Below are 19258 nucleotides of genomic sequence, written 5' to 3'. Positions count from 1 at the left end.
GGGCAGTGCTCATTCGCCTATATTTTTTCCTCAGATGGAGAAGCAAGCTTCCCAGTGCCACGCTGCTAATTTATCCCTCGTTGGATCGGCATAGCACCCGGCAATAGTTGTGAATCCCAATGTGTTGAGTCTTAACTTTGCTGCGTCTGTCCATGGGCAGACATAGTTCGTCGTCGTTGTGTATCATTATCGCACTCCCCTGTGATGGATAGCGGCATAAGTTCTCTTGAGAAGGACGTGCTCATACTTGATTTGATGAGGAAGAGTTGGGCCCAAAGACGAAAACTAAGTCGAGGAATGAATATTTGGTACTAGTCACAAATGAAAGGGAATGCTGACTAGGCAGGGTCTTCCAGTGCCATGCTATACTCAACACATTGTACCTCAAGCCGTGCCTTGTTGACGCTGGTCATCTTTATGGTCATTTCTTTGTAGATAACTGGAGACGTCAGATGATAAGTATACCTTGAACAAGTTGGCCAGAAGCCTTTCGGGGGGTGGGGGGAAAGAAAATATCATAGCGCTCCATATAACACAGTCGGGCCATGAAGAACACTGAAAGACACCCCGGCCAGTGATTATGTCTCTTTTATTCGTCGTATTATACATGTCCCCAGCTACAATAGGCAGCGAGCAAGGCAAGAGAATATCAATTCCGAACTCCTTCAACTCCATATCAAGTAACGCTGGAACCGTTACTTCTCTGAACGCCGAACGCAGCGTCTATCCAGTGTGCGTGAACATAAAAGCAAAGGAATGAAGCCCACAAGAGCTGATGATGTTACATCTAAAGGTAGGTATACCAAGGTTTGAAGCAAAGAACGCCCTCCTTCAAAGGCAAAAATTAATTGGCGGCGATGGGTTGCGGAGCTGGGGAGTTATCCTCAAGACTAGGTGCGTTTTGCATCTCGACATCACCTCCGTTGTTACTGTTAGCCTTGTCACTGTTTGATGCTCCGTTCTCTTCCTTCAGGGCGGGGGTGCCATTAGTTGCAGAGTCAGGCGTGGGTTCGGCACCGTTCTCCTTGTTGCTGCCATTGCCGCCGGTAGAGGCTGGGGCGGAGTCGGTTTGTGGTTCAGGGTTGGAGGTAGCCTCTTCAGGTTTGGTTCTGGGGGGTGCAGTCCAACGAGGCAGAGCCCATGTGACGCCAGTAAAACTCTTGAGTTGAAAACCGCCTTTACTCCACTTCCGACACGGTTTGCCGGAGCGATCAAGAGCGCGCAGTCCTGCGTTGATGGCACCCTGGTTTGCTTTGGGTCCAAGTTTGTGTCCTAGTCCACCGGCTCGACCGGGTTCGAGAGAACCGTCATCACTATGGAAGGCATGTCAGCTTTGGTCGCTTTGGGGCACTGGACGGGAGAAAATACTTACAGCCTGGCCTTCTTCTTGGGTCCCGGCTTGCCCCTAATCTTGACAGGGACGTCGACACCATTGCCATTAGCCCTCTTGCCCTTCTTCTTGGGAGCTTCGGTTGGTGGGCCCATGACTGAAGGTGGCACTGGTGTAGAGGAGCCGTTGGCATTGGGGGTATCTGGTGCAGAGCCAGGCGCGTTTTCTGTTGGCGCCGCAGCATCCGTGGTGGAAGGGGCCGGGGAGTCTTTGGCTGGTGTCTCTTCCTTAACTGACGGGGGTGCCGATGGTGTAGGCTCGAGGATGGCACGGAGCCTTTCTGCAGGGACGATTAATGTAACCAATCCAGGCCTTGTCTGCTCCGAGATCTTGTCTGATTTGCGTCGTTCCTTTCCGGCCGCCGAGGCCGCAGTCTTGTTTGATGGGGCCATGACGGCTTTGTCAATGAAGGATGCTTGGACGTCTTTAGATCTGGTAGGGAGAGCGATCGATTGGCGATGATAATCTTGATGGTTGCACTACTCCAGTCCGAGAAAGAAAAGAAAAAAGTTGCACGTCGGCAACGAGGTTCAGTTTTTTTGACAGCTTTGTCAGGCCGCACGGGTGATGAGGTCTGAAAGGTCGTGTTGATGACAACAATGGGTGGGACGATGACTTGTCAGGCGCTCAAGTGACTTTTGGCGTCAGTTGTAGGCTCTGCAAACAAAAGTTGGCGGCAGGCAACCTGTAATACTGTGTTGCGTCGTCAAGGCGGGTTTGGAAAATTCAGTTGAGGGCGATGCGGTGGTGATGATGATGGCGTTGGTGGTGAGGTTGGTGATGGTAATGATGGGACAAGGAAATGGGAAACATGTTGTGGGATGGTAAGGGGGGAGATTGATTTTATTTGTGTGGGATGAGGCATTCTCAAAGCTTGGGCGTCCATTGCTGGCACATGGGGTTTTGGCAGCATCGATTGTCGACGTCTCCTGGAAAACGGCGCGCGATCAATCGAGTGGAAGCTTGCCTAATGCGAGCGAGCGGGTGTTGAGCTGGAACAGTGCTAGTTGCCTGAGGCAATAGCACAGGTACCTCAGAGTCGCGCCAAACTCAAAGTCACACGCGTAGAAATTTATTTTCGGGTGGGCCACTTCACCATCTTTGAGATAGTCACGTGACTAAGCGTGTGACGATACACGAAGTCTTTCTGATGACAAGGGAGCTGTCAAAGGTTGCCCGATCTTCGGACCATCATCGTCCCCGGTACCGTAGCAGACCAAGCTCAGAGCGCAGCGTCAATTCCCCAAATGGATACCTAGAGCTTCGGTTAAGAGACCTTGACAGGCTGCATTCAAGATTCAAGGCAACAGGCTGGAGCTTTTTCTAGTCTGGTCTAGTCCGGGTAGAGAACGAAAGTGTTTCGCAAAACAATTCTGCTACTGCTTTGTCACCTTGACGCGGCCTTGTTACTTTATTCAAGACAATCGCGCCCAGTTTGGAAAAGCGCTCGAAGTTATACTCTCATGCTCTGCGCATTTCCTGAATAAAGAGTGGATTTGGGTCAAGCCATCGGTCGCAAAATACAGCGCAGTCGGAGTGAGCCCTCATTAGGCATGTGGGTGACGATTTGCGAAATAGAAATGTGATGAATCGTGAACTACGGGAAGGAATTGTAGGTGAACTTTTGGTACTTGTACCTGTACAGTGCATGATGATCTCACGAATGAGTTGACACAGGCACTCTGAACCAGTAGGTGGTGAAGTTTTAAGTGGGGTTGGAAAAGAGAGAGAGAGAGTATATCCTCTGATGAAATCCAAAGGAACGCAAGCCAAAGCAAGTGGTAACCTATGTGCAACCCGATAACTAAGTTGAAGATCATCAATTTAGATTCAAAGACAACGAAAATAGAATGAGAGAACGCAAACAAACGGTGGGAAGCTCAACTTTAAGGAGCTGAGCTTATGAAGCAAGCTGTAGAAGGCAGTACGAGAGAAGTGAGATGCCTTGGCGGAGGTACTCTCCGTCGGGAAACAACCCTCCAGTTGCAGTTGACAGCTTCGGCGAATTTCGGTCTACCGGATTACCTATATCTAGGTAGATGATATACCAAGATTCCAAGTTTTGCATTGTAGCCACGTAGATAAGGGGTAGCGACCTTAGTTGACTACCGTCTTAGCTAGCTGCTTAAGCAAGCGATAGGTTCACCGCAGTTTGCCTGGGCAGCGTCCTTGAGATGTTAAATCTGACAGGAGGCTAGTCAAGACCTATCGTAGTAATCCCAACAAGGAGCCCCTAGGGTAATGCTAAGACGCATCCCCGCCGTGTTTACCTAGCAATATTGAATGAAGCCAAACGATGGGTAATCACTCATTAATGCTGAGATTGTGTCGAATCGAGTCAGTTGTCATATTGTGGAGCTCTGGAACGGATCTAGTCAGTCAACTGTCACAATGCACACGGAAACAGCCCCCAGGACCCGATTCTTTCCTTTCAAGGCCGCAGCACGGCCATAGGTATACATGAAATGATAACCACATCGAGGCATACCGCGACTATTTTGTTGCGCTATACATATAGTCTCCAGACCTGAAAGCCTGCTAGGTTGTTGCACTTAGCTCAACATTGAACAGGCCAATCAGATCGTGCCAAGATAAGCAGACTCACGTGAAACCCATATGTAGGGTCCGGGGTATAGATTGTGGGGGAGCTGACTACGTAAATTGGCCTGGGGCCGTTGGTTGTTCCCGCGCAACACCAAAACGAAAAGAGTATTTTTACGAGAAAGATTGATGATAGCTTGTCTGTAGCAAGCTAGAAGTCATATGAGCATTCTCAGACCGCCATTGCCGATTATAGCCGCGTCGGACATATTGAGCTTCCTTATCACTTATCACGGCGTATATTCTCTTAGTAAGGCGGAAGTTTATTAGACGGTTTTTGCAACTTGCTTCTTGAGAACTATCCTCCGACAGATTATTACAGTAGATGCTAGGGCTAATGACTGTAGCATATGAGCAAGCCGCTCCTGCGTTTCTCTGGGTCACTGTTATCGGTTGCCTGACTAGTGCTATGGTGAGTGCCGAGCTTTGTACGTAATAACAGGTCACTCGCCCATCGTCGAGAATTACGGAATTACGGCCGGCCACATGGCCGGGAGCATTCCGGCCATTTTGTATAAACGACGCACCGCCGCCGGGTGTTGGAGCTTTGAAATGACAAGCCATCAACCACCCTCGTATCCAATCACGTGCACACCACCACCTCCCTACACATTCGAACGCTCTCATCCACCCTGATTTACCACTTTGATCATATTCTTAACCCTGGTCCTCATCTACTTACTGTATCCCTCTCACTACTCACAATGGGTTCTCTCGAAGGCCTTGCCCCTGCACCTGACTTCCTCGTCCTTGACGATGCCAGGCCAGAGGACAAGTCCCTCCAGGCCTTCATGGTGTCCAAAAGCCGAGGGTTCCTTCCCCGAATGGACCCAGTCGTCACCCTGCCCTCCGAATTCGACCCCCTTGAGTCCATCCTCAACCGCATGCCCGTCAAGACGTTGTCAGGGGAACCAGGTCTTCTCGCTGATGGCAGACTCGGCGACGTGGTCAAAGCAGAGTTGCCTGACCTCACCGAGGCCATGGACAAGTACAAGGACGACCTACCCCTGATGAATGCTTTGTACCGTGACTATTCCTTCCTTGCCTCAGCATACCTCCTTGAGCCCTGCCATCAGCGCTTCATCAAGGGTGAGGAGTATGGCCTCGGGCGGGACGTTTTGCCTGCCAACATTGCTCGTCCTATTGCTCGTTGTGCTGAACTGTAAGTCTGCCTTGTATAATACATATTGTCATGACATGTCATTGGTCTACTATAGTACCACCTATACCAACCCTAACCCTTAACCATCATATAGTACCGGCTTCAAACCTTTCATGGAGTACGCCGGGTCATATGCTCTCTACAACTACAAGTTGGTTGAGCCTGCTAGGGGCCTCGAGTATGACAACTTGAGGTTGATCCGAGCCTTTGAACATGGCCTTGACCCCTCGTCCTCTGAGGCGGGTTTTGTCCTTGTCCATATCGGTAAGCTAAGCATTGACCCCTATTCATCCACCTTACTATATATATATATATATATATATATAAACACATATATAGTTAAGTAGAACCCTATCTTGCTAACTTGTTAATCCATAACAGACATGGTACGCAACTCAGGGCCGCTTGTCACGGGTGTTGTGGAGGCGCTTGATGCCTGCAAAGTCGCCGCTCCTGGCACCTCCAAGGAGCGCCGCGAAAAGGTCAACAGTGGTCTGGCCAAGATCCTCGAGGCGATGAAGAAGATCAACGAGGTCATGGACACCATGTGGCAAAAGTCCAAGCCGCGCAGTTATACCTCCTTCCGTACTTTCATATTCGGCATCACCTCGCAGAGCATGTTCCCCAACGGAGTCGAGTACGAGGGCGTCAGCAACGGCGAGCGCTGGGATTTCCGCGGCGAATCGGGTGCTAATGACAGCATCATACCTACGTGTGACTCGGTTTTCGGTAAGGAAACCAACCACCTGAGTTGCCTACCTCGGGACTCGACGTTTGCTAACACGATGCCGCGCAGGATTGCCTATGCCCCAGACACCGTTGACGGACATCCTAAAGGACTTCCGGCAATACAGGCCCAGCAACCACCGCCAGTGGATAGAATGGGTTAACAACAGCTCAGCCTCTTACGGCTTGAAGCAGTTCGCCCTGGGCTTGGACAAAGCCGAGGATGACACTGATGAGGCAGCTCTCACCCAGTCCAAGGCGTTATGGATTCAGTGCCTAGACAGAATTCGCGAGTTCAGGTGGCGCCACTGGTAAGCTCACTTCCCTGGTAGATGGTCAAGAGCCAAACTAATTCAAGTGAAACTTGATTATTAGGTGTTTCACGAGGGAGTTCATCCTCAAGCAGACAAGCCACCCTACGGCCACCGGTGGCAGTCCTATTGTGACATGGCTGCCGAACCAGTTGACTGCCGTCCTCGATGAGATGGTCAACGTCTATGAAATCTCGACGAAGAACGGCGAGAAGCTGGGTGAGGTTGTGGAGGACATCATGGACCTGGCCACCCGCCAGAGGGAGACTCTGGCCAAGGAAGTTGCCAAATACTGCCAGGAGCGCGGTGTGGACCCGGCTAAGCAAGGCCTGCGTGTTTGAGCAGGAGGTCGGATAGAAAGAGAAATGGAGACAGAAGTTGGAAAGTAAGATATATATCATCCGTGTGGTAACACAAATGTGACTCCGTACATACACAATATTAGTACACATTTTCTACATCTACCTTTTTCAGTTGAACGTGGAGAAATTGGATAGTGCTACATGCGGCAGAAATGTAATACCAACTGAAGTGGGCAGGTCAGTTGGGACTGCGTACCTTGAAACGTGCTCTCCTACAGTCCAAACATGGCATCACCCCAACATGCCGGGATTTGAGGCTGGGGGATGGGATAACCTCCGCGATATCATACAGAGGTGTTGAGCCCGGACGATTGTGAGATACGGCACACTATCATGGGCCGGCGTGCCTGAACAGGCTGCCACTATATAAGAGGACGTTTGGGACCCAAGGGCTTGCAAACAGCGTTTTGTAAATACCAACACGGAGGCGCTTTTTTTTTTGTTATGATCTACTCTTCGCCTTGTTGCTCTGTAAACGAGCAGAGTCTATAGTAGCTAAGTCTTTATCTATTTGCCTCGCCATGATATATGTAAATGGTCCCGTGCCGTGAAGAGCATGGAAAGGCTGAAGAGTTTAGCAGCCTGGAAGTGTCCATTACGCGTCAAACTCGTTGCATGTAAAATATCTATGAGGCTGAATATACCACTTCACGGGCTGAAAGAAACAAATAAAGATATCCTCCTCCACAATTCGCGTGTTGCTCCCCGCCACAGAGTAAGACAAAGGAGGCCCACCTAGTGCCTCGAACGTAGACTGCCAGAATTGAATTTGGCAAGGGGGTTTTGTTGGTCAATTTAGATCCGATCGGAAGATGCGCATAGTGGTCAGCCCCAGGCTATAATGCTAAATAGAAGATCAGTTGACTGGATCCGCGCGTTTCAAAACCTGGCTTCGGGATTTATTCTCCCCAAAAAGCTCATTTATGTGCGAGCGGCCACTGAACCTAGAGAGATGGCCGGCGAATATGTGGATAATGGTCACTGGGTTTGTGCTGTGGTAGGCTTCCCATGTATAGAGAGGTCCAGGACGACTTCCCTGTGCCGTTGAAACCATATGCCGAGTACCAGAGACAAACAAGATGTGTTGCGACATATATATATACTCGGTCACCAGACTTAAAATGCGGGGTTTCATCCGAACAAGCGGACGTCAATGCAAAGTGGGAGACATTTCGCCAGATAAAGAAAAAAACCACTCAAGTTGTTTGCCAGCTCTGGTACTACGCACCCAGATTGCCAGGTAGTCAGAGAAACCTAGGGAAAGCTCAACACTAACGCGACCGTACGAAAGAGTGGGTGGGGAAGGGAGGCGTCACACCGGCTATGTAATAATAATTACCTACCCTGGCGGCTGGCTTGCCTGGGTGATAATGAGCCAGTCTAAAATCCGGGGAAGATAAGATAAGCAGCTGGTGCGGGACCAAAATTTTGTGGCCTGGCGCAAATGAGCCCAGACCAAGGAAAAGCCGACATTCTACCAACAGCGACATTGTGCTCCAAAGCCTGCAGGCATCCTGGTTGATTTAAACTACTCTGACTTGATCAATCACAAGCCAGGACAAACGGTCGAAATGAAAGAAGCATCAGCCTCAACCAGGAGCTCCATCGGAGACTTCTCCATCCTCCCCATCTCCTTCCCGCCGACGCGAGCATACCCAAAAGCCGCCCTGCACTACGTCTACGTGCGACGTAACGCCCCCAAGATCCCGACGCCCGACGACGACCGCAGCCTTTTCCTGGCCAATGTGCCCGTGGACAGCACCGAGGCGCACTTCCGCGCCGTGTTCGCCGCGCTCGCCGGCGCCGGCAAGTTTGAAAGCATCTCCTTCGACGATGACCGCAGGCGGCGAGCCGCCGAGTCGTCCTCGCTGCGGCCATCACAGGCGCTGAGGCTGGCGCAGACAGCGCACGGATCCTCGAAGAAGAGGAAACGCGGCGAGGCCGAGGAGGAAGAGGAGGAGGACGACCAGCAGGCGGCGCACACGCTCTTCGAGACGTGGCCGCGCCGGCTGCACGGCAGCGGTGGCACGGCGGTCGTGCTGCTGGCGGACGAGCGGAGCGTTGGGGTAGTGCTCAAGGCCGTTGGCAAGGTGCACAAGTCCAAAAAGTACCCCGTATGGGGGGCCGGCGTGGACGAGTCTGCAGCGACGCAGCTGGGCGCCCCGTGGCTGCGTGAGCACAACAGGCTGTGCTTCCCTGACAAGGCGGCAGTGCAGTCGGCGGTGGACTCATTCTTTATTCTTTTCAACAAGCGCGAGAGGGAAGCGGCCGAGTTGGCCAAGAGGATGCGCAGCGAGCCGGACGAGGACGGATTCGTCACGGTGGTGCGCGGCGCGGGCAGGTCTGCTCCGGCACGGAGGGACGAGGCCGAGGAGGCGAGGCGGAGGTTGGCGGAGAGGGAAGAGCGCAAGAGGCAGGAACTGGGCGGCTTCTACCGGTTCCAGCTGCGCGAGCAAAAGAAGGCGGAGCAGGCCGACCTCATCCGCCGGTTCGAGGAGGATCGGAAGAAGGTATCGGCCATGAAGGAGAAGAAGGGCAAGTTCAAGCCGGAAGCATGAGGCTTGACTTTGTGCGTCATCGATATTACATCACGAGATATCTCAACCGTCCGTGCTGGGGTCACGACCACGAACACTGCCTTTCGGCCAATGTCTGGCACATGCTAATTCAAAGGTACGCATCTGTGCTCTACGCTACTCCTTTTCAAACTTGGCCCGTGACCTTCCTTACATGATGACGCCCGCGGGGCCAGCGAAGCATCGGGCACCGGTGAGGATGTACCATGTACTGAATCGGGAGCCTGATGACTGCCGAAAACAACCGCGTATACCAATCTTCTCAATCGTGTCTGAAAAAAAGGAAAAGAAAGAAATTGGAGATCTCCAACTGGTTGTCCTCGTTGATATGTTCAGGACAAAAAGTCGATGCTTACTGTTGATGTTGATTTATGCATTTAGGAAAGCTCTTTTTTTTTTTTTTTTTTTTTTTTTTTGATATTGGCAAGTCCAACGAATGAATGGGCAAGAAACGGTGGGACCTGAAACATCGGCGTCGAGTCCGGGGTATTATTGGGGCCCGCGCTAGAAGGTGAAGAAGTGGCAGATGTGGTGGATGATCGGTTGGGTGGCGTCCGATCTGGCTGGTCGCCTGGTTGCATGTTGGACATAGACTGCACGACACGGCTCGGAAGGACGCTATTATGTCGACAAAGCCTGGGGCAACCGAGTTATGAAATGTATGAGGGAGCACAATGTCCCGGCAACCCGGCCAATAGTAAACAACATGATGGACAGCCATATTTATGCTTCTCCCGAAATGACTAACAGGAACATGCTTGCCCGCCTAAGGAAGCAACCCGACGTGGCATGAGTCGATTCGTGAGAAACAAAATTTCTGACATCAGTGCGTAAGGTTGAGTGTTCGTATGTGGATGCTTCGAAAAGTTCCAAGTGGATATGGGTGCCCAAGGATGTCGGGCGTTGCTGGGCAACAGCGTGAAGCTAGGGCCGCCTCTTGGCGCGTCCCGGGAAAACACACAAACACGCGAAGCCAAATCGAGAAACAGGCTGTGGATGATAGTTGGGAATTATTGATTGCCGCCACTGCAGGGTCGTCTGCGGGATCCCCGATTTCCTTTCCGTAGCGAAGGTATTACCTTACCTTATCCACCGAATGGAAGAAAAAAAAAAAAGTGGCTTCTCATCCGCATTCTTGGAGCCGTTCTTTTGACGTTTTTTATTTTTTGTTTCCCCCTTTCAAAGCCGTTACACCCAATTCCTTTGACGTCAATTTCACCTGCAGCAACCTGATTCAGCCTCACCGTCTTTGACTCTGGGTCTGTCGTTGTTTTGCCTGCATACCTATGGGCCTTGACTGAAGCAGACGTTTTTGGACTGGGAAGAATCCCTAGGCTAGCATTGCCCGTCCTTTCTCTCCTCTTCAGGTTTTGTCATTGCCCTCCAACCCGGAATGAAAACGGTCAAGCAGACCAAGATATCGCGATGGCCGACACGGACAACCTGAGGACAGCATCGCTGTACATCAACAACCAGCTTCTTTCGAGAGGACTGCTTCGCGATGGCTCGACCATCGACTTTGCAGACCCAATGAGCGGCGGAGACTTGAGCGACACGATGAGCAGGATAATGGGAGTAGTCAACGACCTAATCCTGCGGAGAGATGTACGTTCATGTCCCCATCCCATAACCCACAATTCCTGCCATTTACATGCTGACCCTTTTCGCTCTCGACGCAGCGAGATGCCGAACACCGCGAGGCCCTCTCGCAAACCCTCCGAACCCTGCGCGCCGAGAACCTCCACCAGACAAACCACCTCCAGCGCGAGTGCGACGCGCACGCCGACGCGCAACGGCGGCTGCAGACGGCCGAAGCAGCAAGCCAGGCCCAGCGCGCCCAGCTGTCGCAGGCCGAGTCCACCATCCACAAGCTCAAGGACGATGCGGCGCGGACAAAGGCCCTCGTGGCCCAGACGCGCGGGGCCTGCGCCAACGAGGTGCGCAAGCGGGATAGGCAGATCGAAGCGCTCAAGAAGGCCGTGCTCGATGCCGGGAGGGCGCGTGGGGAGCGCAGGGGGACAGCCGTCACGAGCATCACGGTCACGGGCGAGATGGGTGGTGATGGTAACGAGGGGCAGGCCGCTGCGGGGCTGGAGCAGGGCGCTACGGCCTGTGATGACTATGATCTCCGCCAGGAGTCGAACTCGTTCCTGGCCGAGCTTGCAAAGGGGCTGAGTGCAGATAACGAGGCCCTGATGGCTCTGGTCAGGCGGGTGGAGTCGAACCTCAAGGATATGAGCGGGTACGAGGGGACACCGACTGCGGAGTCCAACAACGCTCAAGCTTCACTGCTCCCGGGAGCAGTGGAGGACCTGGAGACTGAGCTCGAGGCGGTGCTCCAGCATCTTCGCACAATCCTCACAAACCCCTCTTTTGTTCCCATAGAGGAGGTTATGGTGCGTGACGAAGAGATCCACAGGTTACGAGAAGGCTGGGAGAAGATGGAGACGAGGTGGAAGGAGGCAGTACACCTGATTGACGGCTGGCGTCGTAGGATGGCGTCGAGCGGGAAATCGGTCAACATGGAGGAACTCAAGATGGGTCTGCGTTTGAGTCCAGTGCGCGTACGACATGTTGCCGAGACGGCCCAGGGTCTCGGCTTGCGTGTCGCGCCCATCAACTTCAACCTGAGATCGGTTCAAGAAGAGGAGGAAGACGACGAGGAATTGAAGGAGGAGCAGCGTGAGGAGAAGTCCAGTGCCCACATGATCCCGAGCCCGGCAGAGTCACTACACCTCGTCCCGGCGCCTGGCTATGAGGACCTAGCCGAGGACGATGACAACGATGACTCCGACTCCGACTCCGAGTCTAGCATCTTTGAAGACGAGGTCGACATCCACGACTTGGACGTTTCGGAGCCTAACGTGCAGATCCTGGAGCAGTCGATGATGATGGAGACCCTCGATTCGTCCCCATTACCCGAGCCACCCCAGCTCAGCCCCCTAAAAGACTCGGAAACGGCAGGCAACAGACGCCGTCCAGAGCCCTCACGTTCCCGCAAGCGACCAGGAGATTTCTCGGCGATTACGGAGGAAAACACATACGATCCGGCCTCTGCCGTGGAGGAGGCGCCCCCTAAACCTCCAGCACGCGTGGCCAAGAAGGCCGAGCCAAGACAGCGCCAGACGGCTGCGGCGACTCGTCCAAAGCCGCAAGAAATGCCCTCTAGACCCAACTCGGCTGCGTCCTATGCGTCGACCACCTCCACAACGACCGAGAAGAGCATCAAGCTCGTCAAGTCGGATGCGTCGGCCCCGACCTCGGGCACAAAGGCCGCACAGCCTCCACCGGCGAAGAAGCGCAACACAGCAAAGACTGCCGAGCAGCAGCAGCAGCAGCAGCAGCAGCCCTCGTCGAGGAGACCGACGCGGCCAGCAACAAGCATGGCGACGACCAGACCCACCAGAGCGGCGGCAGCAGCAGCAGCAGCCAGCAGGGCCGTGACCAGCAACAGGGAGACGAAAACACATGCTCCTAGCAAAAGCCTCCCGGAGCAGCAAATACAAGAAACCACCACCTCGACCCAGCCCAAGCGAGGCGCCGGTGCCAAAGAGATGCCCCCACCACCGGTGCCCACCCGCGCGACCAGGCAGACCGCAGCGACGCCATCCAAGATGGCCATAGTGGTCCCGCCACCCTCCTCATCCCGCCTCCCCCTACCCCGCACAGCCAACGCCAACGGCGTGCCGCAGAGCCCGCTGACCATGGCAACCATACAGGCCAAGCTCGCCGCCTCGGAGCGGGAAGCCGACGCCGCCAGGGTGCGCGCCAAGCTCAAGGCCGCACGCCTCGGACGCGGTGGTCTCGGCGCCGCCGCCGCCGCAGCAGCAGCAGCAGGCACAGCCCCGGCGTCGCGGACGGCCTCGAACGGGACCACCAAGTCGGCAGACGACAGCGAGCAGGGTGGGGCCAGCGTCAGGAGTATAGACAGCGGCGTAGAGCCGGTCAGGAGGATGGCGGCGGGAGGGGCGCGCTCGCCATTGCCGGAGCTGGCCGTCTCGGGCGGCAGCGAGGACAAGGGGAGCAGCACGGGATCCACGGTGCGTGCCGTCGTGGATAAGCCGCAGGACCTGAGCCCGCGGAAGCGCGGCAGGCGGGCCGAGAAGGTCGCCTCCCGGCGGCGGAGCACGCTCAACGCCTGGGAGCTCAAGACGCTGATTTCGGGTGAGGTTGCAGTGTCGCCGTCCCGAGGGAGCTGAAGAAACAGGTCGGGGAAGGAAAAGTGGCGGAAAACAAACAAGGTTGGATACTTGTTTTCTAAAAGTTCGATAGGAAAGGGGGTTATGGTGAGTCCAAGTGGAATAAGCAAGCGTAATCGTTTTTTTTTTTTTTTTTTTTTTTTTTTGTCAGCAGAAGTGGCTGTTGTCAGGGGTTGTCTGCTTTGCTTCTATTCGAGGGGTACTTTTTCTTCTTCTCTACAACCATTGTAACTTCATGCCCTTTTACGTGGTTATGATTGCTATGAACATGGCGGCATTTCAAGGTTCGTTGAAGGCGTTTTTATCATTTCTGTCTCATTTATGGATGGGTCATGTTTCTCTTTTCCTCCTCTGGGCTCTCTTCCATTTTCTTTTTAGGGTTGCTATAGGGACATCCGTGGCCGTGCAAACTCATCGCTGGCATTTCAGTGTAATTCGATCTTAAAAAGCCCAGTCTGTCTGTCTGTCTGGCAATAATGCTTCCATCTCATCTTTGCCCCTTTCTGCGCCTCCATGATTGAAGAAAAGACCACCTTTAGTGGCTAGCAAGAAAGCCCCCTCAAACCCCCTCCTAACCAGGCGGTCCATGACTCCTTGCAAGCTTCCAAGTCTCACTGATGCTGAATCCCGCGCACCAACGGGGCAAGATCACAAGTCACCTCCGCCTTGAGCAGCACGCTCTCGCGGTCAAAGTCCTCGCCCGTCGATTTGCCGCACTTCGTCAGGCCCGGCGCCACCACTAGTAGCACCCTTCCGGGGCGAGTGGACCGATCTTCGCCTTTGTCTAGTGCCATGGTCTCCTCGTCGAACGAGCAGTGTCCACGACAATCTGGGGACAGCCACTTCAGATGTGCTAGCTGCCTGGCCATCTCCATATCGAGTGCTGCAGCTTGGTCAACGATGGCCTGCAGTTCCTGGGCAAAAACTCCTGGCATCTGAGTCCTGCGGAAGGGTACAAGCTTCTCCTTTATTTTGCTCGCGATGCGGCTCTTTTCTTTTCCCCTATTTTGATGAAGCTCGGGAAAGCCAGATTTCATGTCGGCCATCAGGTTTGCAGTCTTGACGCGCCATTCGTGAAAGACGAAGCTTGTACCCGGTGACTTGAGGTAGTTCGAGCCGTCTTGTGAGGACAAGTGAGGTTAGTGTTTTTTGAAACGCGAGAATCTGTAAGCTCGGCCAGTTTGACACTTACAATTACTCATTCCCTCAACCAGATCAGAGAGCGGCTCGCTACACCTTTCGGCCCAAAGAAAGCAGCCAAACACGGCCTGACGGAGTTCGGTCCATATAAAAGCCTGGACAATGCTGGGACAGCGAGTCGTCGAATGAAGATATCCAACTGCTCCAACATCGGCCGGGGTTAGGTTGTTCAGTATCTCCGAGAAGTCCTGATCAGGCTCGTGATGGCGTAGAGGCTTCCCGTCAAAGTGCGTCGCTGCAAAGTTGGCGATCTTGTATCTCAGCTTTTCCACCTCGCCGACCAGGTCCTGGTCGCTGACTTGATGAGGCAGCGGTTTGATCCTGGTATTGCGGTCCAACTTGAGGGCTGTTTGCTTCCAACGTTTTTTGAACTCGCCGGCCTTTTGCTCAGCTGCTTCTCGCTGTTGTTTTTCATTATACGATTCTCTGATGAGTTCTTGCATCTTTTTATCCTTCAAAATCAGAACGTCTCTCTGCTTCGCAAGGTCAGCGCGTGCAGCGGAAATTTCCTTCTCGGATTCTGCCAGCCGGTCCTGAAGCCTCTTGAATTGTTTTTCAAGCAGTGCTAGCTTGTTTTCTGCTCTAGTCCTCTGCTGCTTTGCCGAAATCCATTCCTTCTTTGTTTTTCGCTGTTCCTGTATTGCATCCTGTAGTTGCTCCTCTAACTCGTCCGCCTTGTCGTGCCAGGTCCCCGATTTTGCTTGGGCAGTTTCCAGCGCCTCCTGTCTCTTTTCCAGCTCTTCCTTCAGAGTTTGGACCCTGGACTCCGCCTTCACCCGATAGTGTTGTTGAACTTTGAGATCTTCAAAAAGTCGCTGTTGGATTATTTCTTCGGATCTTTCTGGGTCAAACGACTCATCTGGCTTTCGCTTCTTGTCCTGCTGCTCCGAGTCCGTATTTTCCAACGGTCTTTTGGTGGTGTTCTCATGCGCCATTTGACGAGAGCTGATGTCCATGATTTCGGCCTCGGGAATGGTAGTGGCCTCGGATCCCAGCGGACTAGAGGACTGCGGCTCGGAAATATCAATCATCGAGCCCTCAACAATATGAGCAGGATTACTGTCAAAGTTAGCAGTAACTGAGCGAGGGACGGGGGTCGTGGAACGACCCTCAGCCATGGTTGGAGCTTCATTGACAGGCGTATCAGCAGGCGTGTCAACAGAATTGCAGCCTTTAATAACATGATGATAATTCTGAAGGCTGTCTGTTGCTGTCGAGTAGCTCTCAGAAGAAGAAGATACAGACGAATCTTCAACTTGCAAGAGGTTCACATCTTCATCCTCATTATCGATATGAGATAGGCTCTTCTCCTCATCTTCAATTTTAATGGGATTATCATGTTGACCTGCCGCTAAGTTGCTGGATGCCATGGCGAGTTGATAAGGTGTGCTATGCTCCGAAGCACCATGTCTTTCGTCGGTCAACATGGTGGCCGGGTTCGCCAAAACTTGGAGATGGTTGTGATGTTGTATGTCAAGGAAGCCTGGCGGCAGCACTCGCACTTGTCAATAAATGGAAGTACTGCGAAGAGAAGGCATATCAAAAGGAAGTTTGAGCGGTATGTGTCGATTGTTGCTGTTTGGGAACAGTTAACGAAGCAAAAGGTAGGGTGATTGTTTGTCAGCCTTGGGTCGAGGAATTAAAGCTGAGGGCAGACCGGCAACTAACTTCTCATAGGGCAGCACACGCTAGCTCAGTTTCAACTCAGTTACCTCTCACTTGGGAGAAATAAAAAAACTGGCTGCCACTCACTTCAAAGTAATCTTGCGGTGCGTGCTCCACTTTTGTTTTTGTATATCTTGATATCTCATACCCTGTCCTCCGTCATTCTCACTTTAATACATGCTTTCCCACCGGCAGTAACAAGACACAGTTCAACCCCATCCCTTCTCGCTTCAACCTTTTTGTTTGCAGACTAAAGGCTGGCCACTCGGTCCATCATCTCAGCATTCAGACTATCAGCTGACTGTACCTTGAATTTCCTACAGGAAGATGCCACTCAAACGACCTCGTCCCACGGACTTCTACTCGGATTCTGAATCCGAGGAATCTTGGGATGGTGACGGTCGTGATTCCAACGATGAAGACGACGTCACTGAAGATGGAACCTTGGTGATTGGCATAGATTTTGGAACTACGTACAGTCACCTCGATTATACCTTTCTCAACCAGCCTTGATCCTATCAACGAAAAGCCAACTGACGCACGTTGCATGCAGATACTCTGGTGTTGCCTGGGCTACTGTGAATGAGCTAGAGGAGGACATCAATTCCATCAACATCATCTACAGCTGGCCCGGCACAGGCAGAGAAGAGGGCAAGGCGCCATCCGAGCTCTTCTACAAGAACGGCGAGGCACTCTGCGGCTTCGAGGTTCCTTCAGACGCTAAGCCTATCAAGTGGTTCAAGCTGCTTCTGCTAAAGGACGAAGATGTTCCCAGCGCTCTTCGTTCCTCGAGCATCCTGGCCCAGAGTCGCAAATTCTTGAAGATGCACGACAAAACCGCCGTCGACGTCATCGCCGACTACCTCAGAGTGCTGTGGAAGCACACCATGGACACCATCGTCAGAAGTCGCAGCGAGCTGGTCGTGAACGCTTTGCAGTTCAGCGTCGTGCTGACCGTGCCTGCAATCTGGAAGGGTTACGCACGCCAGGCCATGGAAGAGGCTGCCAAGAAGGCCGGCATACTCGACAAGCGCGCCGCTGGTCCGACCACGTTGACCTTTGTTCCGGAGCCCGAGGCTGCTGCTTTGGCAACCCTCACTGAGACCGCACGGAAGGTTGATAAGGGTGGAATCTATATCATCTGTGACGCTGGAGGTGGTACCGTGGTAAGTGATGCTGTCGTACTACCAGGTAAACTTGTTTCTTTTCATCCAGGCGAGACAACGCTCTTACTGCTTTCCATAGGATCTCATAACCTACAAGATAGACCAAGTGAAGCCAATCAAGATGAGTGAGGCCATTGAAGGCAAAGGTAGGTTTTGCACACCCATACACGCACTCGGAGACAGCAACTATACCCACACCCACACAACCACATACATAGCCATACACACTGACGCACAAAAAGATGAGTATATGCTAATCCATCCCAATCTTCCAGGTTCTCTTTGCGGTGGCGCTTTCATCGATGCAGAGTTCGAGAAGCTATGCAAAGACCGACTAGGGGATAGATGGCTCTGTCTAAGTCCTTCCGACGTCAAAGAGCTTCTCAAGGGAGAATGGGAAACTGGCATCAAACCACAGTTCAGGCCGGGCGCCGCTCAAGAATTCACCGTTCGCGTCCCCGCCGAGGCCTTTCTTGGCTCGGGCAGCTTCACCGATACATCCAGGGAGCCGCACATCAAGAACGGCCGAATGTTTCTCTCGTCGTAGGTTGAAGCAAGCTCTTGTTGGACACGACGTCGAAAAATCTTGAACACATCAACGGGCTAACTCTGAACGCTCCGGCCGCCAGCAAGCTAGTCGAGTCGACTTTCAAGGGCTCATTTGCTGGCATCGACAAGTTGGTAAACGAGCAGATTGAGCTGGCGATGCGCAAGCATAAAAAAGTCAATGTAAGTTGGCCTTGAAGCAAGGACCCTAGAGTGTGTAGCGAGACGCTGGCCCCTGGACCGAGAACTAACCTCTGCCCATAGGGCATCATTCTCGTCGGTGGTCTTGGAGGCAGCCCACATCTATATCATCACCTCGATGCCATCCATGCGAACTCGGGCATCGTCGTCATGCAGTCCACTGGAATGAAACCGTGAGTCCTATATGACCGCTTGTGGAGAGTGAATTTCAGTGTGACAGATTGATAAAAAAAGAGAAAAGGCAATGCTGACCATCTGCTGGCCTTTTTTTATATTTTATTTGCAGCCGCACTGCGATCTGTCGTGGCGCCGTCATCAAGGGCTTCCTGGCTTCAGAGAGCAGCTTGCCGGCAGCCAACTCACGGATCCTCGTCACGTCCACAGTGTCTCGCGACAGCCTTGGCATAGTCTATCGCGAAGAGTTCAAACAGGGCAAGCACTTGGAAGAGGACAAGGCATGGGGAAAGCAAGAGCTTACATATCTTGCTATCAACCAAATGCAATGGTTTTTGAAAAAGGTGGGCATATTTTCTAGGTCATTTTGCGTTTTATTCTACCAAAAAAAAAGGACATCTCTAACTGCGCATGAAAAAACATATAGGGACAGAGCGTGTCGAGCAAAAAGCCCGTCCGCCACAAGTTCTACGAGCTCCTCAACCCAGACACGGGACTCAAGCCCTCTATCGAGATCGAGCTGTACCAGTGCGACAGGGAGAAGCCGCCGCCCCGCAAGGAGGACTGCGTCAAGCTCAGCTGCAAGATGAGCTTCACGCTCGACGTGCGTCCCGCCGACCTGGAGCCGTGGGCCAACTCCAAGGGTAAAAAGTTCAAAAAGTTCAGCTACGAGATCGAGATGATACCCTCGGGCGCGTCGCCGCAGTTTGTGTTTTGGGTCAACGGCAGGAAGCAGGGTTCGCACAACGCCCACATCACCTACGCCTGAGGCAATGCTTAGGAGTGACGACGGCCTTTACACAGCCCTTACTTGTTTTTTTTTTCTCTTTTGCCAGCGAAGCATCATTTTCCCCAGACAGGTCTCATGACATCAAAGGCGGTTGGGAAGGGTTTAGCTAGAACCAATTTTTATACCACCTCCACATCCTGTACAATTTCAAACTACTAAACCAACAATAATCACCATACCATATTCCTT

The 19258-nt window shown here is 52.8% G+C and overlaps 6 protein-coding genes across 6 annotated transcripts; 4 read left to right on the top strand and 2 right to left on the bottom strand.

The window, feature by feature from the left end:
* Positions 1-844: 844 nt before the first annotated feature.
* PpBr36_08388 (uncharacterized protein) lies at positions 845-1782 on the bottom strand (the record flags this gene model as incomplete). Its single annotated transcript, XM_029895519.1, has 2 exons — positions 845-1313; positions 1373-1782. The coding sequence occupies 2 exons, from the start codon at positions 1780-1782 to the stop codon at positions 845-847; spliced, it is 879 nt and encodes a 292-aa protein (XP_029747061.1).
* A 2766-nt stretch (positions 1783-4548) lies between these two features.
* PpBr36_08387 (uncharacterized protein) lies at positions 4549-6531 on the top strand (the record flags this gene model as incomplete). Its single annotated transcript, XM_029895518.1, has 5 exons — positions 4549-5153; positions 5248-5417; positions 5535-5882; positions 5950-6190; positions 6255-6531. Exons 1-5 carry the CDS (start codon positions 4696-4698, stop codon positions 6529-6531), a joined length of 1494 nt encoding a protein of 497 aa, XP_029747064.1. The 5' UTR covers positions 4549-4695.
* Positions 6532-8123: 1592 nt separating this feature from the next.
* Positions 8124-9110, top strand: PpBr36_08386 (uncharacterized protein; the record flags this gene model as incomplete). Its single annotated transcript, XM_029895517.1, has 1 exon — positions 8124-9110. One exon carries the CDS (start codon positions 8124-8126, stop codon positions 9108-9110), a length of 987 nt encoding a protein of 328 aa, XP_029747065.1.
* Positions 9111-10553: 1443 nt separating this feature from the next.
* Positions 10554-13327, top strand: PpBr36_08385 (uncharacterized protein; the record flags this gene model as incomplete). The annotated part of the gene is made up of 2 exons (XM_029895516.1): positions 10554-10733; positions 10808-13327. The coding sequence occupies 2 exons, from the start codon at positions 10554-10556 to the stop codon at positions 13325-13327; spliced, it is 2700 nt and encodes an 899-aa protein (XP_029747062.1).
* A 611-nt stretch (positions 13328-13938) lies between these two features.
* On the bottom strand, positions 13939-15897 carry PpBr36_08384 (uncharacterized protein; the record flags this gene model as incomplete). Its single annotated transcript, XM_029895515.1, has 2 exons — positions 13939-14447; positions 14520-15897. 2 exons carry the CDS (start codon positions 15895-15897, stop codon positions 13939-13941), a joined length of 1887 nt encoding a protein of 628 aa, XP_029747063.1.
* A 622-nt stretch (positions 15898-16519) lies between these two features.
* PpBr36_08383 (uncharacterized protein) lies at positions 16520-19048 on the top strand (the record flags this gene model as incomplete). The annotated part of the gene is made up of 8 exons (XM_029895514.1): positions 16520-16665; positions 16746-17358; positions 17438-17504; positions 17634-17901; positions 17988-18087; positions 18169-18278; positions 18392-18623; positions 18707-19048. 8 exons carry the CDS (start codon positions 16520-16522, stop codon positions 19046-19048), a joined length of 1878 nt encoding a protein of 625 aa, XP_029747068.1.
* Between the last annotated feature and the right edge of the window lie 210 nt (positions 19049-19258).

This window comes from Pyricularia pennisetigena, chromosome 5 (assembly GCF_004337985.1).
Source record: "Pyricularia pennisetigena strain Br36 chromosome 5, whole genome shotgun sequence".
In the NCBI taxonomy this organism is placed as follows: Eukaryota; Fungi; Ascomycota; class Sordariomycetes; order Magnaporthales; family Pyriculariaceae; genus Pyricularia; species Pyricularia pennisetigena.
This window is presented reverse-complemented; position numbering and strand designations above follow the sequence as displayed.